Genomic DNA, 26,554 nt, shown 5'->3' with positions numbered 1-26,554 from the left:
CTTTGTATTCTAGCCCCCTTGAGATAAAGACCTACAATTCATTTGCCTTTTTGATTACCTTTTGCACCAATGCAATAGCTTTTAATAATTTGTGTGCATGTACTCCAAATCCTTTTGCTCTTCCCCAGTTCCTAGTCTCTCGGCATTTAGAAAATATTCCAATTTATCTTTCTCAAATTCAAAGTGGATGACCTCACACTTCCCCACGTTGATCTCTTCCATAGTTTTGCCCACTCACGTAGTCTGTCTATGTTCCTTTGTAACTTTCTGCTCCCATCCACACAACTTACTGTGCCTCCTCACTTGGTGTCATCTGCAAACTTAAACAATTCTCTATTACTTCATCCAAATCATTGATATATATGGTGAAAAGCTGAGGCCCCAGTACAGATATGTGGGAACACCACTTGTCACATTCTGCCAATCTGAGTACATTCCCTTTATCCCCACCCTCTGTCTCCTACCTCCCTATTACCAACCCGTATCACAATGTTGCCTCCAATTCCGTGTGCTTTTATTTTGGCTAATAATTTCTTATGCGGAACCTTATAAAATGCTTTCTGGAATTCCAAATGTCCATAGACGCTCCCCTATTCATCACGTTGGCAACCTCCTCAAAAAAATTCAACTAGATTTGTCATACATAACCTATACTTCACAAATCCATGCTGACTCTCTTTTGATCAGCTCATACTTGTCCAAATGCTCACTGTGTCCCTGATGATAGATTCCAGTAATTTCCCCACAACTGATGTTAAACAGACTTAGTTTTCAGGCTTCTCCCTCCCCCCTTCTTAAATAATGGAGTAACATTTGCAATTTTCCAATCCAAAGGCACAGTTCCTAAATCTAGACAGCTCTGGGAAATTATGACTAACGCATTTGCAATTTTCTCACCTATTTCTTTTAATACCCTGGGGTGGAAACCATCAGGTCCTGGAAATTTGTCTATCTTAAGTCCCATTATTTTCACCACTACCATTTTTTAGCTTAAATTTAATAAATTCCTCCCCTTGACTTATTTTTAGGTTCCTTTGTTCCCCTGGTATTTTGTCATCTTGAACTGAAGCCAGGTGTTTCCCTGCAAATATGAGAGGGAGTCACTTCTGTCCTCTCTTGAATACTTCCTAGTGCTGGTGATAATGCAACAATGGCCATGTCAATGGTCAATAAGGGAGAGGAGAACATAATGAATATACACTGGGGAAAAAAAAAATCTAAGCGTGCAAAAACATAGCGAAAATTACCCATAACTCATCACAAAACTACCCAATATTTAGGACTAAATTTGCAGTTTCGCTGAAAATTCCGAAAAGGATACTTGGTGTGAGAAGCAAAAATAAAGTCCCTGATTGCTACCTAGCAACACCCAATGGAAAGCACATGTGTAAATGGACAGCATTAAACTCTGCTGTGATGTCCCTTACTGTTAAATAAATAACTTGACAACACTGACTGGCTAGGTTTACATAACAACAACTTACATTTATGAAGTGCCTTTAACGTAGAAAAACATCCCAAGGCGCTTCAGAGAGGCGTAATCAAAAAAAAATGATCGCCAAGCCAAAGAAGGAGATATCAGCAGGGATGACCAAAAGCTTGTTCCATTTTCTGAGCATTGACATCCTTCATCTTGGGGTGTATAAAGATGCTACAAAAAAAAACATGAATTCAGCAACAATGGCAAACTGTAGCCTTTTCTCTGTTTGTGATACCATCTGATCCATTTGATATATTGGTGCCTGGCAATATACATTTTTTAATGTAAAAATAGGAACCGTATAACACTTTGCTATTAATTGTAAAAGATTGTGTAAATCAGAAAAGAAAGACTTTCAATTATACTGACACAGCATGCATTCTCATTAACTGAAGTTACACAGATCAGATCTGTCAAAAACCATTAAAGGGAATTGCTGAAGGAATTGGTCAAATGAATGTTGTTTGCCTTGGGTGCTGTTATTACATTTAAAAACATGTATCTTCAAAATTGAATTAAACCAATTTTTTTTGAGATGGCTGCTTTTCATCTTATGAATAAGATTGATTTGATTTTACATTAATTTTTCATTTTTTACCATTCCCTAGCCCCTCCAAGTCAGGTATTATCCACAGCTGACCTGAATACTGCATTGAAGTATTTTTAATGCCCATCTATATAATTAAAAGTTTTGTGGCTAGTATGCAACTGTTGTATCAAATCATTAAGGTGTCACACTTCAGGGCACCATATATCCATGGGGAAAAATTTGACTGAAATGGGAACTTATCTGTAAAACTACCAAATCAAATACCCCATTTACTAAACATGACACAAAAATGGTTTGATTCAGTAAGTCACCACCACTGAGGAATAAGAAAGCAGAAGAAAGCTGAGAAATCAATTTAGTAATTTAAAAAGAACTACCATTCACTGAGCAGCAAGCAATCACTCAAAATTACTCATAATTTCTTAAAGCGGTTTTGAACCATAGAAGTTTACAGTGCAGAAGGAGGTCATTTGGCTCATCAAGTATGGGCTGGCTCTTTGCTACAGCAATTCAAAACCAATCCACTGCCCTGTTCCCTGCTCAGAGCCCTGCATCTTCCTCTGCTTCAGGTATTCATCTATTCTTCCCTTAAAAGATACAATGGTCTCTACCTTAACTACTCCCTGTGGTAAACCATTCCATGTTCTAATAAATCTCTCATGCGTAAAAATTTCTCCTAAACTCTCTCCTCAGTGACAATTTTAAATTGATGATCCCTTGTCACTGATTCGCCAACCTGAGGAAATATTCTTTCTCTATTCATCCTACCAAAATCCATCAATTTTAAAAACCTCTGTTAGATCTCCTCTTTACCTTCTATAGTGGAAATAGTCCCAGTATCTCACATCTTTTCTCACAACTATAATTTCTTATCTTAGGTATCATCCTGGTGAATCTACTCTGTACATCTCCAAGGCATTAATATCCTTTCTAACGGGACACCCAAAACTGCATGGAGTACTCTAACTGTGACCTAGCAACTGCCCTGTACAAACTTGCCGGAGGCGCATATTCTGAAATTCTGCACTGCCACTCCACAATTTTCTTTCCATTAAATTTACGCCTGCTCCCCACTGAGGACCCAGGAGCAGGAATTCCCGTCTTAGGAAGTCCCTGCCCTGGCGCCAGCACCCCTCCCCCCACCCTTGCATCAATGGCCTTGTTGGGTAGGTGGCTGGTTCACTCCACAAAGTCATACAGGCAATCCTGCCTTAAGGCTGAGACCTGGTGCATCCAGATCCTGGATAAGTTTGTGGCTGTTCCAGGAAACACCCACCAAACAACCAGAAATTTATGGGGCCAGCGTATCCTTCAACTCATTATGAGCAACACCATGAGATATTGGTTTTAAAGAGCTTCCAGCATAACTGCAAGGATCGCTCCCCCAAGAATTTTCTAGGCCATGGTCTTTAATTCATGATTTACAAGCCACAAATTACTGATCTATATAAACACCTCACCCATACAAAATCCTAGATACCAAGGGACTGAAGAATTGTCACCATTTTTTCAAAAGTAATTTCCTGGAAAAGCTTTAACCAAGCGTACTTCATGCAGCAGCTTTTACATGGCAATCATGGTGTTTAAAGCAGCAGAATGCCATTACTACCAGTGCTGACAGAATCGTTGTTTTCAAACTTTACAAGATCCTCCAAAACAACTGCTGCATAATCCATTCTGTAAGAATCCATCCCTAAGAGCATCTGTGCTGGTCTGGAGATTGTCGGGGTCGAGGGTCAACCAACAAGGACGTTTAGTTAGCAGACTTCTTCCTTGCTGGACAAGTCGAAACAATTAACCATTCCTGACAGAAGTGGGTTCTTTAAAATGGCATGGGTGTGTGAATATATATTTTCATAGTTGGGCTCGTGCCACATGGAGATAAATTAATTATGAATGAAAAATAAATGAATTATGGGACATTGGAGCTCCACATTCCATACTGTAAAGATTGAACCCATTACCTAGCTGAAAGAGCTTTTGCCTCATGGCCTCTTTTTCATTAATGAAACCAGCCATGTGTGTAGCATTTAAGGGTTATCACATGCTTCAATTTTTGGTATTTGACAGGCGAGAGATTGAAGATGAGATTTTTGCAGAATGCAATAGTACAAGGGTATTACACACCTTCATTTTGTCGTGATGCAACAATTTAACAAAGAAACAAATGTGCATTTTGAATCCTCCAGTGATTTGAGCTATTCCTATCATTCCAGATCATTCCAAATTAAATTTACTTCTGCAAACTAACAGGAAAGCCAATGTGGTTTGGTCCTTTATAAATGTTCCCTCAGTGGAGATTAAGCTCTTGTTCAGATATTTGAAGGATGTTATAAATCCTTCTCTGTTATAACTTTGGGCTTTTAACATTATGTTTTTCCATGACTTCACAATAAGCAGACCTATAATTCAGAATCAGTACCTTTCTCATAGCCTCCACTTTCAGATGGGGCTGCTAACAATTACCTGTACTTGGAGTAACCTGCTTATTGGAATATACTACACTAGCAATCACTTTGAACACCTGAATAGAAAATAAGACTGGAATTTTTGCAAGCTAACATAACTAACGTATATATTTAAGGGAAACAAGTGATGCAATCAACCTAACAATTGCTGTAGATAAAATAGAACTCAAATCTGATGTGCAATGTCTTATAAGGGGTTAAATATCTATTTCAAATATCTTCTACAGTCCTGAGAACACCTTTTGTAAATAACTTAGGGCTGAAATATGTCCTGCATAATTTTACCAGAAAAGTCAGTGTGATTACAAAACCGATAATCACATTATTGACGGGAGAAATTTCAGCCTCTTATTCTCCAGCTGGACAAATTGTACCTGACTTTAACCTCTCCTAGCCCTTGCAGTCCTGGTGTTGATTGAATCTACAATCACAATGTGCATCATGCCAGCTCTTGCGTGATGGAGTTCCTCCTTTTGACTGGCCTCAGATTTCAGAATCAGCTAATGTGTTCAGAATCAGTAAATGGCCATTATTTAAACTGATGTTTGAAGTTATAATTTACAAAGAATTGATAAAAGTTTATTTCAAAGATATAATGACTATCGGTGGCCATTTCATATATAACAATGCTGAATATTTCTTCAAATGATGAAGACAAATATAACAAATGAATACCAAATAGTTGGAACACACATTTGTGCAGCTGCAACCCAGATAATTAACAGTGATCTTACAGCAGCATTTAAATAAATATATAGCTAAGTATGTTGACGAGATGTACATGATCTAGACAGCACATGATCTAACCTCCCATTATATCCCATCAATCACTCATTTGATCATGCAAATCAACCACTTTAGAACTTTTAACTTTTGAGATTTTTGATCTCACAACAGGAATGCACAATCTCAGTTTGTTTTGGAGTAAATCCATGAATTTACAATCCTTTATTTTCTTTCTAATTCCCCTAGTTTACTTGGGGTTTACATAATCTAAGTCTATGAAAATGAGTGGCTAACTTACTCCCAGGCCTCGGCTAATACAAATCTTAGCTTGCACTTTGGAGGCACTTGACAATGGTCCATGGTTAACATTACCTCTTTCAGGACGCGCTTGGCTTCTGCTTGACAGCTTATCACAGCAGAAGTGAGGAGATCGGCTCCTCGGGTATTGGGGACTGAACAGCACTGCTCACCGTCATGCCACCCAACTCAGCTATTCAGTTAATGTTGTCACTCAAAACAAATATTTAGGGGGTGATTTTAGGAGATAAATGCGGGTGCGTTGGGGGCAGGGGGGGCTTCGAAAATCGCACAAATCCTGTTCGGGTTCGGAAGCCGGCTCCAACCCGCCAACGTCCGAGTTTCCCAGGGACCCACCTGTGTGCGCATGGGCGACCCGGAACTGGAAGTCCCGCCGGCAGTTAAAACCGGCGGAATGACAGTTAAAGAGCCAAATGTACCTCATTGAGGTACTTAAGGCACTTTACCTGTGATAGAGTAAGTGATTAGAAAGGTTTTTAACTTACCTGGGCGGCTTGCCCACCGCTTCTGATTCACACCTGGTGAAACCAGGCGTGAAGGGCCGGATCAGGGAGAAAGAAACTAAATAAACCAAATAAAAAAACATGCAATGACGTTTAAACACTAAATGCACCTACCTTTGAAACCTGCTCCGATGTCCGATGTCTCCCGCTCCGATGACCCCCTCTTCACCATCCCGATGTCCCCCATGACCCCCCGATCTTCCCCTCTTTTCCCCCCCCCAGATCTCCCCCCCCCAGTCTTCCCCTCTCCTCCCCACCCCCCACCCCCCGGGTCTTCCAGTCCAGCGCCGGATGACGTCTGGCTCTCTCTCTTACCCACCACCCCCCACTCCCTGCAAAACCCAGAGAGGACGTTAATCATCAGCAATCAACGTGCGATCGCGTCGGAAACGGTAAGTTTGGTTCATGCGGGTTTGCCACACACCCAATCGCCCCCCTGCTGCCAACCCGCCTCCCCGCTAATATCGGGGCCTTAGTCTCACATCAAAAGTACCTAATAAGGCACTGTAGGAAAAAGCGTCGACAAGGCCACTCGTGCAAAAATTGACTCTTTCCACCATGGAGAACCTTTTGACAGTGTTCTGAGATTCCCTAGTGCCTTAAACATCCCTTATTGAGGGTGGATGAAACACCCAGATTCAAGGCCCCTGCTGCTGATGATTTGACCCAGTCAAGGGTGGATGTGCAAGAGTGATGCAACTTAATTAACCTACTGGTTCATTTCCTACCTCCATCACTCAAGAAAGACTTGACATCCCCATTCAGTTACTTAGCGAGGACTAAAATGATGCTGGAAGCTTATGCTAAATACTCAAACATGTTAGCCGCTGAAAAATTGAACCCAGTCTTCTGTGGTTTGACTTGGGCTGAGCAGCCAGCCATTCCTAACACGGAACTTGCTGAGATTGCAAAGTCTAGATTGATACCTGAATAGATAAACTGTGCTGAATGTAAACAATTTAGAATAAAAAATGGTGTGCATCAGAATTAAATTGAATTAAATTAAATTGTTAGATTAGGCTGTGTAAATGTAGTAATCGCTACTCTCTCATTTTGCTCAATAAGTGTTTTAAATGGTTGTGATTACTAGCAGTACAGCAGTATTTTTTAGTAATACTTAACAGACTGAATAATTTCCAGCAGATTGAAGAGTGTCAAATGTATGTTTTGTTTATATATCATATCAAAAATAGTCTGTTACATTATGAGACAAAGCTAACATAAAATCGTTTGTGTTTTCTGGCTTGTGTGACAGAAACTGCTGTTTAAAATGTCTCCTCTCACAGAGTAGTCAGTTTGCTGAATTTCAAAGATAGTACCAGACAAATCAAATTCACTGACAGAATTTATTTTGTTTACACAAAAATACATTTTTGTTTAAAGATTGGAACATTCTGTAAAGAATCCAGTTTTGAAGCCTACTGACTGAGTAAAAGCACCTAGATGCAATCTCAACCCGTCTGCTATCATCTTTGATTCAGTGTTAAACTTGAAAGTTTGTGAAGGGTGACATCGTAACAGGAGGTATTTAGGCTTAAAAATCAGAAACTCCAGTCGGCACAGCAACTGACGAAAATGGCTGTTGGTGTAATCTGTAGCACTGTCTCACCAGAAATCTGCGTCATTTAACCCGATCTATAGAATTCAGCTCCAGCCTCTCACTGCCTCCACACCTTGAATAATGACTAAAGCCATTATTGCTGGGAAACCACAACTTGTAGTCCTGTTATTGTTGTACGGTATTATCCCCCTAGTTGGCTAACATGTGTTGTGTTTTACAATATTAATCTGCATAGTAAACTGCATAGACTGCTTTCAAACTTCATATACAAACTAATTAAAATTAGTGGGTAACTGCCATTGATAAAATAACACCAACTGGAAATGCTAGGCCTTAATGCATTAATATGACATTCCTCTGTTTTGTTAACATTTATTTTAAATGTGTTAACATCGCCATAAAAATAGCAGGCGGTGAAATGTCGTGCAAACATGTTAAACATTTATACAGTAATATCGCCAGCAGTCATTTCTTGGCTTATATTCTTAGCGGTTTCCAGTTACTTTATTCACTGGGAAAACCAACCTGACATTTTCACTGAGTACACACTCCTCAACAGCATTAACTGGCACTTCACATTGTACAAATGTGCTATTATTCTATAGTGTTGATGACCACTGCCCATGTTTTCAAAGAGTGTCTTTTTATTAAATAATTTAACACCTATACAATTATTTCTGTTTATTCTGAAAACTATGTAAAGGTTTCTGTATAAAAAATGCTTAAAAGTCAACAAGCAGTTTTTTGGTTATCACTACTTTTGAAAGTGGAACATTTGATTGGAACATTCCATTGCTATGTGGTAAAGTCTCCTTCCTATATTATGGCAGAAAAATTCACTTAATGAATCCATCAAGCAGGAATTTATTTGCCTCATTTTTAATGGTGCACTATAATATGATTAAAGTAGGATGGAAATGATAACCATGTAGTTTCTTCCATTTTGTGTTCTTTGCAAAATAAGGCTATAAAATAAGCCAAAAATTGGCCAGTAAGTGAGTAGATAAAAAAACAAAATTGATTTTTTTACTTAAAACAGTGTTTGTGTGTTCTAGGTCAAGGAATGGCTGTGCTTGAATTGTCAAACTCAACGAGCGCTAAGTGGACAACTGGGAGACCTTGGAAAAATGCCACCTTCAATTCCAATCTCTTCAAAACCATCACCAAAACAGACTGCTCCTGGTCAGTCTGGGCCCAAACAACAACAATCTCAGAAGGGTCCAACTTCTGCTAGTCCAACACCTTCAAAACCTTCAGCAGAACAATCAACTATCTCTCAACCAAAAGAAACTCAGAAACTAAAGGCAAGTCCCCTGGCAACGGCTTCAAAACAAGCAGAGAAGAAAGAAATGGTAGCTAAAGTTGCTGCCAAACCAGTAGAAACTCCACCTACAGTAAAACAGCAGAAGCCTTTAGATGAGGAATTACACATCACAAAACAAGTCGTAAAAGAAAAAGCTCCCGCAGTTGAAGGAAGGAAGCTTCCATCTGCGCCTGTGCAAAAAGATGCTGATAAACAACAAGAAAAAACTACTGCACCAAAAGATATGGGGTCAATAGTCAAGAAAGAACCAGCTGAAATAAAGACAGTGAAACTTGAAGAACCCCCACCTGTTACAGACCTTCCAAAATTGCCCTCTGTATCCATGAAGGTGGAGAGTGTACAGCTAAAAAAACCTGATCTACTGGAGACTGCAAAAGAAAAAGTTACAATGGTGAGTAAACATCTTGCTTCTGTTGATTTTCCTTTCTTATAAAGAGTTCTTGGATAGGGCTTCACATGTGTAATTTTCCACAGAATTGAGTATAAATTGATATGCGTTGCGTCCATTTTTCAGGTGTACTGTTTGCCAAGGTTAGGCAAAGTAAAATGAAATTCTTATCATTTATAATTAAAAGTTTCAGTAGATGCGTTTTGACCTAGGCAGGGTCTTGGTAGATAGCTCGACCCAATTGTAAGGACACCTGCTGAATATGGTGCATAATTTTTGTTTTGGAGGGGGGAAGTTTTTCTGCTCATTGACATCCTTCACAATGTGGAGGAATTGAATCCTTTACCACTTTTAGTGGCCAATGTCAGCATCAAATTTTCACACTTAGCTATATTATCTAAGATATAAGGTAGTCTTTTCAACACTAATATTGAGGAGATAAGAATGGAACTAAGGAAGGTAAACTGCAAAAAAAATTGACAGTCAAAAGGCTAGAACAAGAGTGGGAAATATTTAAAACAGTGATCAATAGAGTTCACGAGAAATATATTCCTCTAAAAAAAAAACAAGAACAACCTCGCCAATAATGAAATATCTTGGACCAATAAAGAGATAAGGGTAAAATTGAAACTTAAAAAAATGGAATACTCTTAAGTACATAGACAGTAAAGGAGAGGATGACAAAAGGGAGCAAGAGGAGGTTAGGAAGGATGTCAAAAAAAACAATTAAGAAAGCAAAATTAAATCATTAAGGAATATAAAAAGAAAAAGTAAAATATTCTACAGACACATAAATAACAAAAGAAATTCAGGATAGGGTTAGGGCCAGCAGGGGATGCACAAGTAAAGACAGCAAAATGGCAGAAATATTGAATAGTTACTTTGCCTCAGTATTTACCAGGGAGACTAACAAGGTGGGTATGACATTAGAAGAGGAGATCAAAAAAGGTATAAAGACATTTAAGATAGAAAGGGAGGAGATAATTGATAAACTAATCAAACTTAGAGAAGATTAGACCCCTGGGGGGTGATTTTAGGAGGCAATTGCGGGTGCGTTGGGGGCGAGGGGGGGCTCCGATAATCGCGGAAATCCCGTTCAGCTTCGGAAGCCGGCATCAACCTGCCGACGTCCGAGTTTCCCAGGGACCCACCTGTGTGCGCGTGGGCGACCCGAAAACGCAAGTCCTGCCAGCAATTAAAGCCAGCGGGATGACAGTTAAAGAGCCAAATGTACCTCATTGAGGCACTTAACCTGTAATAGAGTAAGTCATTAGAACGATTTTTAACTTACCAGGGGGACTTGCCCACCGCCTCTGAATCACACCTGGTAAAACCTGGTAACGCCTGGTAAAGGGCCAGATCAGGGAACAAGAAACTAAATAAATTAAATTAAAAACCATGGAAGGAAGTGAAAACACTAAATGAACCTACCTTTGCACCCTGCTCTGGTGTCAGATGTCTCCTGCTCCGATGTCTCTTACTTCACACCCCCCCCACCCCGATATCCCCCTGTTCACCCCCTCGATCTTCCCCCGATGTCCCCTCTTCACCACCCCGATGTCCCCCTCCTCACCCCCAATCCTCCCCCGATGTCCCCTCTTCACCCCCCGATCTTCCCCCGATCTTCCCCTCTTCACCCCGATCTTCCCCTCTTCACCCCGATCTTCCCCTCCCACCGATCTTCCCCTCTCTTTCCCCCCTCCCGCCATTCCCCCCTCCCCCCGATCTTCCGTTCCAGTGCCAGATGACGTCTTGCTCTCTCTTTCTCGCGCTCCCCCGCGTTGCAGCTCCTCACAGCAACCAGCCTGTCAATCAGGCTGGCTGCCAGGCGCAAAACCCGGAGGGGACGTTAATCATCATCAATCAACATGCGATCGCTCCGGAAACGGTAAGTTTTGTTCATGCAGGTTCGCCACCCTCACCATCACCCCTCCCACTGCCAACCCGCCACCATTGTAAAATCGAACCCCTGGACTGGATGGATTGCATATTAAAAGAAGTTAGGGAAGAGATAGCAGAGGAACTATTACATATATATAAAAGTTCATTAGAAAAGGGAATAGTGCCAGAGGACTAATGTTATTCTATATTTAAAAAGGGGGATAGAACAAGTCCAGGGAACAATAGACCAGTTAGCTTAACATCGGTGTTTGGAAAGATAATAGCATCTTTATTCAAAGATGTAATAGAAAAACATCTAGAAAACAAAAATATAATAAAGAATAGTCAGCACGGATTTCAGAAGGGAAGGTCATGCTTGACCAACCTTATTGAATTCTTTGAAGAAGTAACGGAAAGAGTAGATAAGGGTAATGTAGTAGATGTAATATATTTGGATTTTCAAAAGGCCTTTGATAAGGTACCATATAGTAGACTCATGACTAAGGTCAGAGCATGTGGAGTCAGGGGATAAGTTGCAGAATGGATAGCAAGCTGGCTACAAAACAGAAAACAGAGAGTAGGGGTTAGGGGTAGCTGCTCAGACTGGCAAAAGATGGGAAGTGGTGTTCCACAGGGATCAGTGCTGGGACCATTGTTGTTCACAGTTTACATCAATGATTTGGACTCGGGAATCGGAAGCACAATTTCAAAATTTGCGGATGTCAGAAAATTGGGGGCTATAGTTAGTACAAAGAAAAAATGCGTTAAAATGCAAAAAGACGTTAATAAACTTGCAGAATGGGCGTGTAAATGGCAAATAAATTTCAATATGGATAATTGTGAGGAGGGCATTTTGGTAGGAAGAATAAGGAAGCCACATATTGCTTAGATAATAAGAGTCTAAATGGGGTAGAGGAGCAAAGGAATCTCGAGGTACAGATACACAAATCACTAAAAGTAGCGACGCAGATTAACAAGGCCGTTAAAAAAGGCAAACCAAGCACTGGGGTTCATTTCTAGAGGGATAGAATTGAAAAGCAGAGAAGTTATGATAAACTTGTATAGAACCTTGGTTAGACCACACTTGGAGTACTGGAACAGTTCTGGTCTCCATATTATAATAAGGATATAGAGGCATTGGAGAAGCAAAAAAGTCTCATAAGGATGATACCAGAACTGAGAGGATATACTTCTCAGGAAAGGCTGAATAGGCTGGGGCTCTTTTCTCTAGAAAAAAGAATGCTGAGGGGTGACCTGATCGAGATCTTTAGATAATGATAGGGTTTGATAGGGTGATGTAGAGAAAATGTTTCCACTTGTGTGGGAGTCCAAAACAAGAGGCCATAAATATAAGATAGTCACTAATAAATCCAATAGGGAATTCAGGAGAAACTTCTTTATCCAAAGAGTAGTAAGAATGTGAAATGCGCTACCACAAGGAGTAGTTGAGGCAAACAGCATAGATGCATTCAAGGAGCAGCTAGATAAGCACACGAAGGAGAAAGGAATAGAAGGTTAGGCTGATAAGGGTAGATGAAATAAGGAGGGAGGAGGCTCATGTGGATCAGAAACTCCAGCGTAGACCAATTAGGCTGAATCTCCTGTTTCAGTGCTGTAGACGCAATGTAACAATGTAATACAATTACTACCCTCTGTATGTAGCAGTTAAATCTACACTGTCTATTCACCTTCCCTGTGGTGAGCTTGAGTCTGTGGTTACAATATGGGTACAGTAGTGCAGTGGCTGTGTCGCTGGACTAGTAATTCAGAGACCTGAACTAATAATCCGGAGAATGTGAGTCGTTATCCCACCATGGCAGTTTTTAATTTTGAATCAAGTTTTTTTTAAATTAGAAATAAATAGCTGGTATTAGTAAAAGTGACCATGAGCTGTCAGATTTTCCCAAAAATCCAGCTGGATCACCTAATGTTCTTTAGGGAAGGAAACCTGCCATCCTTACCTGGCCTGGCCTATATCTGACTCCAGTCCCACACAGACATTGTTGACTCTTAACTTCTCTCTGAGGTAGCCCAGCAAGCCATCATACGTATCAAACCATTTCAATAAGAAGGCCCACCACCACCACCTCAAGGATAACTAGGGATGGACAATAAATGTTGGTTTTGCCAGCAATGCCCACATCCCGAGAATGAATAAATAAATAATTCATTCAATTTATCCATGCCTCTTAAAATCTTAAAAACCCGAAAACCCCAATACCATTACCCCTGAGCCACCTTTTCTCCAGTGTAAACATTTGCAGCTTCCTTAGTCTGTTCTTAAGGTGCCTAATGGTAATTGTACCCAAGTGTTAATTGTATCAATTAGTGTTAATTGTATTCAGGTGGTGGGTATCAATTGGGGACTCTCTTGTAACCATTTATAGGAGGGGGCTTATCTAGGGGATGCACGATGTGTAAGCGTTGATCTCTGTGAACAAAGGCTTGGAAGCAACTGAAGACTAGGCTCTAGTATTCTATCCTTCACGACCTGGCTATCCAATTTGTAACACCTAATCCCAGTGCCCTCTCTAAAGTCAGATGTCTCCACTGTAGTATGATGACCAGAATTGCATTAAATACAGCAGGTTGGGTCAAACAGAAGCTCTACACAAACTCACTATTACCTTGTAGGACTTGACGGTTGCAGAAAGCTATTCTCAGAACCCTCTTCTGTGTTGTCCTATTAGTTATATTCCCATTGCTTGTTTCCCTTCCCCAGTCTCATCACTTTTCATTTGTCCAGATTAAATTACATCTGGCCCTTCTTGATCCAGTCCACCAATCTATTTAGATCCCTCTGTATTTGGTCTACTTGTTCTTTGTTCTTTGTTATTTGCAGCCTCACCCCAACAGTTCTGCATCCTCGGCAAACATACAGCTTCTTTTCTGTCCCCGTATAAGATAAGCAATGTTCCTTGCATTTATTTCTGAGGCATCCTGCAAATTACCTTCTTCCATTCTGATGCAGTTGTTTGCTTCCTCCTGAAACTCTGCTTTATTTTTGACCTTATGAACCAGTCTTCTGTGTCACTAAATTTATAACATCTGCTGAGTTCCTCTTATCTGCTAGGTCCATTAACTCTTCAAAAAAGTCCGGTAGACTTTTGTCAGGCCATGCTAACTTATTTTTGTCAGTCAACATTTCTTTAGGTGCTTCATTATTGCCTCCTTCAAAATGTCCTCCAAGGTTTTATCTATTATGAATATCAGGCTCACTGGCCTATACTTCTCAGCATTATATTTATGTCCCTTTTGTATAATTCACACACTATTCCTGTTTACAACAAATCCCTAAAAATGCCCCTCGGGGTGTAGTTGATTTAATTAGCTATTTCCTTAGGTACCCTTTGCACAGCTTACCCAATCCAGATACTTTGATCTCTTTTATTGCTCTCAACCAGTCTATTACTTCCTTACTCATAAATTTTAATATCTCCTACAACCGCCTTCAAAATCCCACCTCTGCATTAGGAAGAGAGCTTTTATGAACACTGAGTCAAATAAATTGTTTAGAATATCTGCCACCCTTTTGATCACTTGATATATCACCCTTGAAATCATTCCGTGGTCCTACTGTTTCCCTCACCATCTGTTCTCTGTGAATACAATGTTAATAAAAAACTGTTCAGACTGTGCTTTATATTTCCCGCAATCTTAGTCTTGTGTTCAATTTTAATTTAGTCTTGAAATTATGGTGTGGAATAATAGTGTACAGGCACTTGTTCATCTAAAATCCCTCTGTGCTATTTTCGCAGAAACATTAGCCCATTTATTGTAAACAACTTAGTACCTCCACTAAAAAAAGCAGAGAAGGATTTCAGATGAATGCGTTATGTGGCCATTCACTATTGATTTCTAGGCTCTTATTCATGTATACATCTCTCTTAATCGAACTATAGATTTTCTTGAGGTTTCTTTTATCCTCTGCTGCACTTCATTTACTTTATTGTATCCTCAAAGTATGGACTTGAAAGTGTTCCATTTATCATCTGTACTTCTCCCTTCTGTGTTCTCTGTATTAGCATCTGCGCCCCCCCCCCCCTCCTGTGGTGTTGCACACACAGGGAGTCAACACAAATTGTAGTATTCCGGTCAGGCAGGGTGAGATGGTGGGAGGATAATTGGACCGAGATGGGGGAGGAAATAGAAAGGAGGGGGAGTGGAGAAAGGGGAGAACAGAAGAATAGGAAATTACATAGAATTTTACAGCTCAGAAACAAGCCATTCAGCCCAACAAGTCTATGCCAGTCTTTATGTACCACACCAGCCTCCACCCACTTTACTTTATCTCACCCTATCAACATACCAAAATGCAGATGAGAAAGGAGAAAGATGTGGGGAAGGGGCTGAAGAGGGGGGCATGGAATATGGGACAGGAGAGGGGCAGGAATGGGGCCTGCAAGCATTCTCAGCAAGGAGGGGGCAGGCTCAGGGAAATCTATCATTAGGAGTGGTAAGGGGTGAAAACTCAGTCAGCAGAGGGCAGGGGATCAAGGCAAATGGATGCACAATCAATAGCTGGCAGTAATATCTGGGGCAGGAGGCACTAACGGTTCAGAGGAGGTGGGTAAAATTGGCAAAAGGCTCTGGGTGTGAGGGGGTGGGGGGGATGCTGGAAAGCTCTTCAAGCGGGGAGATTGTGCAACACCAAAGCAGAGTCTATCTGCATGGTTGAGCTGCCAGTATCAATTCAATCACAAGACATTATTACAAATGGTCAATACACTTTAGCTGGTCTTGCATATGAGGGCAGGTGGGATACATACTGAAGGCCCTGCAGAGTGAACAAACATAATGCAGAATGTGTGCACTGCTAGGTTTAAAAAAATACTTACATTTTTTTTTACTTCCACATACTGTTCAATGACTTTGGGATATGCTTGAACATTATGCACACGCAGATACATGAAAGAATTATGGTGCACACTCTCCCAGTGGCTGTGTGTGAAGATGTAAGCTGCCTCAAAAGGCTACAATACTGCACTAGTACTTCATTATTTGGAACCAACATTACATGATAGATCTTTTAATAGCATCGCCTACAGGAGCAACTGCTGCTGCAGGTACTTGTGGTCACTTTTAAGATGTCTTTTCCCACAGAGATAACCTGACATAGAAGTTTTCAATGCATCTTGAAATGGAACACTATGGCCGACCTAGCAACTTTAAGACACAACCAGTCAATTGCCTGTGGCATTGCACACTGGGAGTTAAGACCAAATGTAGTCTTCAAGTGAAGTGGGCTGAGAGGGTGGGGATATTTGGATCAGGGCATGCAGACATAATTCAGACCCAATTTTAAAGTCATACATCTGTTTTTATTTTTATGTTACCATTATCAATTCCTACATGCACATTTATAATGGGAACCGTCTCTGTAAAGTTGTCATGCTGAAATTGCACCCTCCAGCCAGTGGGTGCTGCAGTGCCTCCACTGGGGGGAGAGTGTAATTACAGTGTGACAAGTTCACAAAGGCAGTCTCCATCCTAAATGTGGACATAAGAATTTATAATGGGAAAAGTTGACAGGAAGTGTGGATAGACTGGTGGAGCCAGCCAGGCACATTGCAGCTCTTGCACCAGTATGCAGCTGCTGCTGATTTTCAGCCCCAGTATCTTTTATTGTATATCAAAAAGACTTCCACATTTAAAGGGCCATATGTGAATAGAAATTTTTTAATGGATGTAGTTCTGCAAATAATTAAAGAAAAGGAGAAAAATCTCTTTCATAGACACATGTTCATGTTGAATTAGTTCTCAAACTTTTCAACAGTGACCAGCACTGTTAATATGTTGTGATTTCTGGGTATCTTTAGCAATGGAGCTACATTATAACCCAAATAAGACATAAAGGACAGTACATGGTGAAATAGGGCAACAATCTCCAAGTACGGTTGACTGTTTACCTGACAGCCAACCAAGGTATGAGAGCTTAAAGGAAAAAAGGAAAGGACGTCCATTTATACAGTGCCTTTCACAACCTCAGGATATCCCAAAACATACTTTTGAAGTGTAGCCACTGTTGTAATGTAGGAAAGCACGACAGCCAATTTCCAGACAGCTTGGTCCCACAAACAGCAACATCCACATAATGTTTTTTTTAGTCATGTTGGTTGAGGGATAGATACAGGCCAGGGCACCAGGAGAACGCTCCTGCTCTGCTAATAGTGCCATAGGATCTTTTATATCTACCTCAAGTCTCTGGAGTGGGGCTTGAACCCACAAACTGTGACTGAGACTACGAAGTGTCCCGGATCATTTGGCATGACCCAATTCAAGTGGTGCAAAAATTGCTTGTTCCACTTGCACTGACTGATTTGCTCTTTTCTCTTTCTTACACTCACCCTCAGCAAGAGCTGTTGTAGAAGTAACACTATTTCAGCATCCATAGTGTAAGTCGAAGGGGTTTATTAAAACTATAGGGCCTATAAGTTTTATGAGACCCTCGCTTCTCCTTTGGATGGTAGGGCAAGAGTGAGAGAAAGAAAGCAAAGTTGAATGGCAGCATTGACAAACCCCACGACCAGATGGACTGTGAGAAAGAGAGTGTGAGAGGAGAGAAACAGACACGGGCTGCAAAAAAGTACAGTCTTCTTTTTATAGAGCAGTTTGAACAGGGAGCCATATTTTTATTGTCTGGGTGCATTGCAGATTTTCTTTTTATTCATTCATGGGATGTGGGCATTGCTGGCGAGGCCGGCATTTATTGCCCATCCCTAATTGCCCTTGAGAAGGTGGTGGTGAGCCACCTTCTTGAACCGCTGCAGTCCATGTAGCGAAGGTCCTCCCACAGTGCTGTTAGGTAGGGAGTTCCAGGACTTTGGCCCAGCGATGATGAAGGAACGGCGATATATTTCCACATCAGGATGGTGTGTGACTTGGAGGGGAACATGCAGGTGGTGGTGTTCCCATGCACCTGCTGCCCTTGTCCTTCTAGGTGGTAGAGTTTGCGGGTTTGGGAGGTGCTGTCAAAGAAACCTTGGCAAGTTGCTGCAGTGCATCTTGTAGATGGTACACACTGCGCCGGTGGTGGAGGGAATGAATGTTTAAGGTGGCGGATGGGGTGCCACACAAGCAGGTTGCTTTGTCCTGGATGGTTTCGAACTTCTTGAGTGTTGTTGGAGCTGAACTCACCCATGCAAGTGGAGAGTATTCCATCACACACCTAACTTGTTCCTTGTACTTGGTGGAAAGGCTTGGGGGTGTCAGGAGGTGAGTCACTCGTCGCAGAATACGCAGCCTCTGACCTGCTCTTGTAGTGACAGTATTTAATAATTGAAAAGTTCTGATATGATAGTCATCTCTCTTTAATCATTAATAGGTGAATTAATGGGATGGCTTAGCTCTGTCATTTGCCTGTTGCTTTTGGTGTTTAGTATGCAGGTAACCCTGTGTAGTTGCTTCATTCTAAAGCTGTGCCTGGTATGCCTTTCTGCATTTCCCATTGAACCAGGGTTGGTCTCCCAGTTTGATGGTGATTGAGTGAGTGAGGGATGTGTTGGACCATGAGCTATGTCCTTCATAATTTGGCCAGCTCAGCCAGTGATTGTATTGAACTACTTTTGGTGGTGGAATCCCTGCCCAGAATTCATTTTGTAAACTTGTTCCCTCAGAGCTTCCTCCCAAATGATGTTCAATGTGATTAGTCAGTTACGGGGGCATAATCAATTGGGAGGTTTCCTTGACATTGTTTGACCTGAACCCATGAGATTTCATGGGGTCCAGTCTCAATGTTGAGGACTCTTAGGGTCACTCGCAACTGACTGTGTACCACTGTGCCCCCACCTTTGGTTGGTCTAGCTTGACAGCTGGACAGAACATACCGAGGAATGGTGATGGAGGTGTCCAGGATGTTGGCTGATAAATATGATTCTGTGAGTACAACTATGTGAGGCTGTTGCTTAACTAGTCTGTGAAACAGTTCTCCCAACTTGTACACATCAAAACTTTGTTTTAAAATTTCTTAGGACCAGGCTGCATTAATTGCCCATTCCTAGATACCCTGAGAAGGTGGTGGTGAGCCTTTTCCTTGAACTGCTGCAGTCCTTGTGGTGATGGTGCTCCCACAATAGTGTTAGGTAGGAAATGAGAATACCAGGTGTTGATGAGAAGGACTTTGCCAGGTTGATTGGCTTGAGGTTGCTTAAGTCTTGTCCTAATACGATGCCTTGGTTGCCGCCAATAGGTCCATCATTAGTTCCCTTATTTTTGAACTTGGTAGTGAACGTTTACAACTGAATGACTTGCTCGGCTTCTTCAGAGGATACTAAACATCAATCATTTAGAGTGGGACAAGAGTCACCTGTAGGCCAGACCAAGTAGGGGTGGCAGACTCCCTTCCCTGAAGGACATTAGTCAACCAGTTGGGTTTTATGGCAATCCAAAAGCTTCTCCTCCAGCGAAGCCCCAGGAAAAAGGGTCTCCGTAGCATGTTCCTGACCTTTGTGCCTGGGGAAATAGTTGATTCCTAATGGCAAAGATCAGAAAAATGTACCCTCTAACCTTTGTGACAGTTAAAGAGAACAAAGAACCATGGGGTTAGTGTCTAGGTTTTGATTATTGTTTACTCTGCTAGCAGTTTACACAGACTTGAATTATTTGTAAAAATGAAGACTTTTAACTGACACCTTGGTTTCAATTCACTGATGTAAAATTAGTTTGTGAAATTACTCTTAATTATTATGATTCCAGGCTGCGCTTTTGACAGAATTATCAAAAAAAACTATTTAAACAATTTAGGACTAATGTAAGAGATTTTTAAAAAACGTCTAAGATTGTAGGTGGGTCCAACCATAACTCAGATTGCATATTATTCGCAAAGGATGATAAATAGCATAATAATGTACAATACTATTTTAAAGTTTTTTAAAATTTATCCTTTTTGTGATTTTCCTGGATCACATTTTCAAAATGATTGAGCATGGACATTGGCCGGGAAATTCCTCGGAGCAGTTCCTTATCCATCGGCATTACTTCATCAGAAGTGTAGTGAAAACCCCATTTACGCACTTCCAGTGGTCAGGTTAGGGAGAGCTGCTGTAATTCAGCCCCAGGTGGAAAGTCTGGCAGTTACTCTTCATTCCTTCTCTTAATACAGTGCCTTTCCTTCTGGAGACTGTCAAGGGATCTGGCATTTGGAGAGCCTCAACTTACAAGCATCTTTAATGTCATTGATCCAGAAGCATATTTTAATTTGTAAACATCAAGGACAGGTCTTTTTCTATAATATTTTACTGCTGTTTGTCACATGGTAAGCCCAAATATGTTTTTGTAGGCTCAACCTAAACAATGTAACGAATTTTATGTTTACAGTTATAACTATTACAAAATGTTATATTTTAAATTTTTTAATTATAAAACTCAACATTAAATACTGCAGTGAAAGACACCGATTGTTTTAAAGATATATCCTAATCTCAGCCTTCAAAAATCAAAGAAGTTACAAGTACTTACCTAAAATGACTTAGAAACGCAGGATCATTATGAACAATTCAACTGTTCAATGTCAAGATGTCCCAGTCTTTTAGAAAATGATAAATTAATCAAACATTATTTACCGCATTATTTATTAAGAGTCTCTAGTTTAACTTATTCTGCATTAACACTTTCATTTTCATTCATTTTCTGATGTAAATCATTTGAGAAATATAATTGCACGCTTCCTTAATGTCCAGGACATACATGGAAGTACTTAGATATTGGTAATGTAATAGCATTTTTATGCACATTAGATTTGTTACTGGTAGGTAGTTAAAAGTAAAGCATAGTAAAGTAGAAAAGATGGGATATCAAATAATACTGTGAAATATTTTGGTATAAAATTTCTGCTGCAAATTTGAATTTTATGCATAGCTGGTATCCTCTTGTTGGGTTCTGTTGTGATATGAGAGGTTACTTATGCAAGTAAGAAACCAGTTGTAATTGTTGGGGTTGTAGATTTATATGATTAGTGGTTGCATTAATTTCAATGAAATACTATCTTTTCTTAAACAGGAGAAAGAGGAAGAAAAGTCAGATTCATCAGCACCTCATCAGCAGAGAAGCCCCCAGGGTTTGAGTGATACAGGATATTCATCTGATGGTATATCAAGTTCACTGGGTGAAATTCCAACCGTTCTTCAAAGTGAGGATAAAGACTTGCTCAAAGAACCGGCTAGGAAAGATTCAATTTCTCAGGAAAGTAGTCCTTCAAGCCCATCAGATCTTGCCAAGTTAGAAAGTACAGTTCTTTCAATCTTAGAAGCTCAGGCAAATACACTGAATAATGAGAAGTCAGGTCAGTACAAAGATCCTTATGGACTTTACGCTGACCAAGAAAGAGAACGACACAGACCAAGAACCTTGTCAATTACACCAGAGTCTTATAGCTCAGATGAAGAGGACCTGGAAGATATTCAGGAAGAAGATGAGGAAGCTTTGGAGGATGATGGTCATGGGGATACATTGCCTAGAAAAGACTGTAGAGAAAGCCATGGTTCTCAGGATGAAGCAGCATTGAGGAGGCAGCGGTATGATTCTCTAGAAGACAGTAGTGAAAGTGAGCACTCACCACGTCCTCATAGGCAGAGAAAGATCAGTGTTGGATCATCAAGTAGTGATGAATACAAACAAGACCACAGTGATAGCCAAGGATCTGGTGATGAAGAAGACTTTATTCGAAAACAAATCATTGAGATGAGTGCAGAAGAAGATGCATCAGGATCTGATGAGGATGACTATATCAGGAGTCAGCTGAAAGAGATCAGTGGAAAAGAACGACCAGAGAGCAAAGGACCAACTGTTAAACACAGACGTCTTTCAAAAAAAAGTAGCACAAGCCATGATGATGATTCAGGGAGGCGTCATTCATGGCATGATGATGATGATGAAGAAGTGTATGATGAGAGTCCTGAGCCTAAGTACAGAGAGACTAAAAGTCAAGACAATGAAGAGTTGTCTGTCTCAGCTGGCGGAGGCCTTAGACGATTTAAAACAATTGATTTGAACAGTTCTATTACAAATAAATACACAGAAGAAGAATCTGAGCACAAAAAGGGCGGATTGTACTATGAAGAAGAACCAGAGCTAGAGATGGAGAGCTTAACTGATTCACCAGAAGATAGGTCAAGAGGTGAAGGCTCATCCAGTCTGCATGCAACATCCAGTTTTACACCTGGTACTTCACCTACGTCAGTATCATCATTGGATGAAGACAGTGACAGTAGTCCAAGTCACAAGAAGATGCTCGGAGAGAGTAAACAGCAACGAAAGGCTAGACACAGATCACATGGTCCTTTGTTGCCTACTATTGAAGACTCTTCTGAAGAAGAAGAATTGCGGGAGGAAGAAGAACTTTTGCGGGAACAAGAAAAACAGCGAGAGTTAGAACAGCAACAAAGAAAGAGTTCAACAAAGAAATCAAAAAAAGATAAAGATGAATTAAGAGCTCAGAGAAGACGTGAGCGTCCAAAAACGCCTCCAAGCAACCTATCACCAATTGAAGATGCCTCACCAACAGAAGAATTGCGACAAGCAGCAGAAATGGAGGAATTACATCGGTCTTCATGTTCTGAATATTCACCAAGCATTGAATCTGAGCCTGAAGGATTTGAAATAAGTCCAGAAAAAATTATAGAGGTTCAGAAAGTTTACAAATTGCCTACTTCTGTGTCACTGTATTCTCCAACAGATGAGAAAACTGGCAGCATTATACAAGGAGTTGATGCTATTAGTCAGAAGTCTTTGAAAAGTGCAGAAGAAGCATATGAAGAAATGATGCATAAAGCAAAATTACTTCAGAATCAAAAAGAACCTGATGAAGTATTTGAAAAGGAGCCTTTATATGGGGGCATGTTAATAGAAGATTATATATATGAATCTCTAGTAGAAGATACTTATAATGGAACAACAGACAACCATTTCCTTAATACAGGACAGGAGACCGGCACTCGTTTGTTGCAGGAATCTGAAAAGAAATTAAGAAGTCCAGATGAAATTTATGAAGAAATAATGAGAAAAACCACCAGTTTCAGTGCTGCTGAACAGTATTATTACACCCAACCTTTAGATGTAAACCTCCGTCAACAGGAATTGGTTTCCACTATGCATGTTGGTGAAGAAACTGTTGTTACACTTCCATCAGATGTCATAGAATCTTCCACAAAGACTGAAAAACAGTTATTAGATGCTGATGCTGCTTATGAGGAGCTCATGAAGCGACAAAGAGCACTGCTGACACCTGGAACCAGTCCAACTCAGCCAAGTTCCCCTGAGTCCCTTGCGTCTGCTGAATCAGAGGCCTCTGGTATCTCTTCTGCTTCCACTAGGGTACATAACGAATTGTTAACCTCAATACAACTTCCTGGTACAGAGCCAGAGCAAATTGCATCAATAGGTAGTATGATGCATACTATCCCTGATGTCAAAATTACACAGCACTTTACTGTGGAAGACGATAATGAAGCAGAATATGGAGAACCTTATCATGTAGACAATAGACAGATGTCACATGAAACCACTGAAACAGTAAAACAGAATAAACCAGGGACTACAACCAGCAGTATTGTATCAACAACAGCAACATCTACGGCTTTTGCAACTCCTATTACAGAAGTCTCACCTTCTATTAGCACAATTGCCTCTACTGTTACCACAACTAGCAGCTCTCCAGTTTGGTCCACTATGCCGGCTGGTGTATTAAAGGCAAAGGATTCTGTTGTAGTTAGTATAACCACAAGTGAAGAACATTTCACTTCAACACCGACATCCATATCTACTATCAAGACTACAACGAGTCCATTAACTTCTGCAACAGTAAGGACTTCTCATGTATATCCCATTTCAACCACTAGCCCTTCTGGACTATCAACCATGTCAGATCATGTTGTTATTTCTGTGCCTCCTAATCTAGACAGTTCTGAGATTCCCACCTCCACTATGGTGACTTCAGTGCCAGAAACTAGAAAGTTTTTGAATAAACAATCTACTGTGGATAGTATTTCTGATAAAGCTATCTCTTCAGTGTCTATGGCACCAGCTTCAATGGGGGTTGCTGTTTGTGGATCCCCAGCGATAACACAACCAATACCAACAGCTACACTGGCTTCCACTATGTCAGTATCAGGAAAAGAAAAACATGCAGTTGCCTCAAGAACAGCACCAAGTTCCTCTGTCTCTACAACGGTTTCCACTTCTGTAACCACCACTGCCTCACAACTACCACAAACTACTTCTTGGGCTTCTTCTTTTCCTTTTAAAATGGGCTCATTCTTCACAAGCTCATCATCACAGCCTACTACTAATTCGCCACTCCATCCACCACCACCACCTCCTCCTCCTTTACCTCCTCCAACTCTTCCAAAGCCAGTTATCATCCCAAAGAAGAAGTCCCCAGCTCAAGTACCAGTCTGTAGAATGGGAACCCCTACACACACTAGTGCTGTAACTAGCTTAACTACTACATTAGATCAAAGCAGTTTAGCAACAAATGGAAAAATATTTCACCCAATGCCACCTCCTATCCCTCCTAAACCAGCCTCAATTCCGTCAGGATTGGTTTTCACCACTAGGCCAGCAGACGGAATACGACCTACAATTCCTCCAAAGCCTTCACTTGCTCACCTTCCTTTAACTGTGCATAAGCCAAGTGAATTACAACATAAAACTTCAGACTCAACTACAACTTTGTCTTTAAACTTGGCCTCACCAGGAGACTTCAAACTGATTTCTCCTACATCTCCTATGTCCCCACATTCAAATAGATCTTCTCCAAAGTTAACTATGCATTCTCAAGCTACCTATGTAGTAATCACTTTGCCATCTGAACCTGGCACTCCAACAGAATCTATAACCTGCCAAGCATCTTCCACCCAGCCATCAGTATCTCCTTCAAAACAGCATGGTCTGTCATGTCTACCATCAACCATATCCTTGGCTCACTTTACTAAATCTGTAGAAACTCAGGAAATAGTTGAAAAGGGAAAAACAGAGACAGTTTATTTTTATCAGAGTTTGGCACAGGGTGTTGTATCAACCGTGGCACATGGGATATCAACTGATGTCACAAAGACACCAGTTTCTATGGTATATGATAAAGTACCAAGTACAGGTACAGTTAGTGTCTCTATAACCATACCCCCTGAAAGAAAATATACCGAACAACCACGATTTCAAGAAAACGGGAGAACACTGGAACACACAACACAGTTTACAAGTGATGTGATTGATCTTCGTACTTTGTTTAATTTAGATGCTGGTATGACAGATAACGGTATGGATTTGTCTACCTTCTCGACAGATGGAAGAAGGCATGCTTTGGTAATTGAGGCAGGTGGCGTACGCCATATCAGTGCGATTCAGCCTGCCATTGTGAATCTAAGTACAACCGGATCAGATGAACAAATTCCAGTTTCTACACTGGCAATATCTACTGAAAGTATAACTGTAGTTACTTGCACAGCTACCACAACATTTACTGCAACCACTGACATTTCTGAAAGACCTGTGGATCTTGGGCATGCCGTGTCTATACCACTTCAGCTAACAACCAAGATTGATGAAGCAGCATTCAATGTTGCTCATAGTCAGTCACCTGCCCCAAGCACAGTAGAAGTTCCAATCAACCTGTCTTGTAGCACTGCTGCTCCCATGCCAACTTGGCCTATTACTAAACCAGTGACAATAGTTCCTACTGGTACAACAAATGGATGGATAGATGTAGAATCTACAGAGGTTGGAGCAGTTGATTTGAGCACAACAAAACCCCATCGAATGATGGTGACGATGGATGAATTAACATCTGGAATTGTTACTACAATTGTAGAGGAAGAAGACAAACCTGTAGATCTTACCGCAGGAAGACGTAATGTTTGCTGTGATGTGGTTTACAAGTTTCCATTTGGTCGTAGTTGTTCATCTTTGACACAGCAACCTGCTTCCACACTACCTGAAGATCGCTATGGGTACAGAGATGACCACTATCTATATGACCGTAGTGGGTCCCATGGTTACCGAGGATTTGGAAGCATGAAGCCTTCCATGTCTGATACAAACTTGGCAGAAGCTGGTCTGTTTCTATATAAAAGCAAACATAGCTTTGACTATCGTAGTGGTGCTACAGATGCAGCAGTAGACCTTACAGCAGGAAAACTGACTACAGGTCAGTATGATACAGCAACAGATCTTTCCTTAAAATTAAGACTGCATGGTTTCCCTCAACTCATACTGGGCTAAGTTTTTTCTTTTGCGTCATTTCTAATTCTTCATTTTTCATTTTGGTACAGAACTTTAAGCATGAGAAAATGGAATGCAATTAATTTTTTGTTTCGCCTTATGTTTTTTGCACACAGGTGCTTGCATGTGCCTGCATGTTTTT

General features: G+C 40.7%; 1 protein-coding gene across 1 annotated transcript in view; it reads left to right on the top strand.

The window, feature by feature from the left end:
- The window catches only part of pcloa (piccolo presynaptic cytomatrix protein a), a 428,697-nt gene that overhangs the window by 204,477 nt on the left and 197,666 nt on the right, over nt 1-26,554 (top strand). The window contains exons 4-5 of the mRNA XM_068005288.1: nt 8,662-9,321; nt 21,196-26,338. Of these exons, the coding sequence (XP_067861389.1) occupies nt 8,662-9,321; nt 21,196-26,338 (5,803 nt within the window). The remainder of the gene's footprint in view (nt 1-8,661; nt 9,322-21,195; nt 26,339-26,554) is intronic.

Source organism: Heptranchias perlo, chromosome 24 (genome assembly GCF_035084215.1).
Source record: "Heptranchias perlo isolate sHepPer1 chromosome 24, sHepPer1.hap1, whole genome shotgun sequence".
NCBI classification, from domain to species: Eukaryota; Metazoa; Chordata; class Chondrichthyes; order Hexanchiformes; family Hexanchidae; genus Heptranchias; species Heptranchias perlo.
The sequence above is the reverse complement of the archived record's forward strand: the minus strand, read 5'-3'. Positions and strand labels throughout refer to the sequence as shown.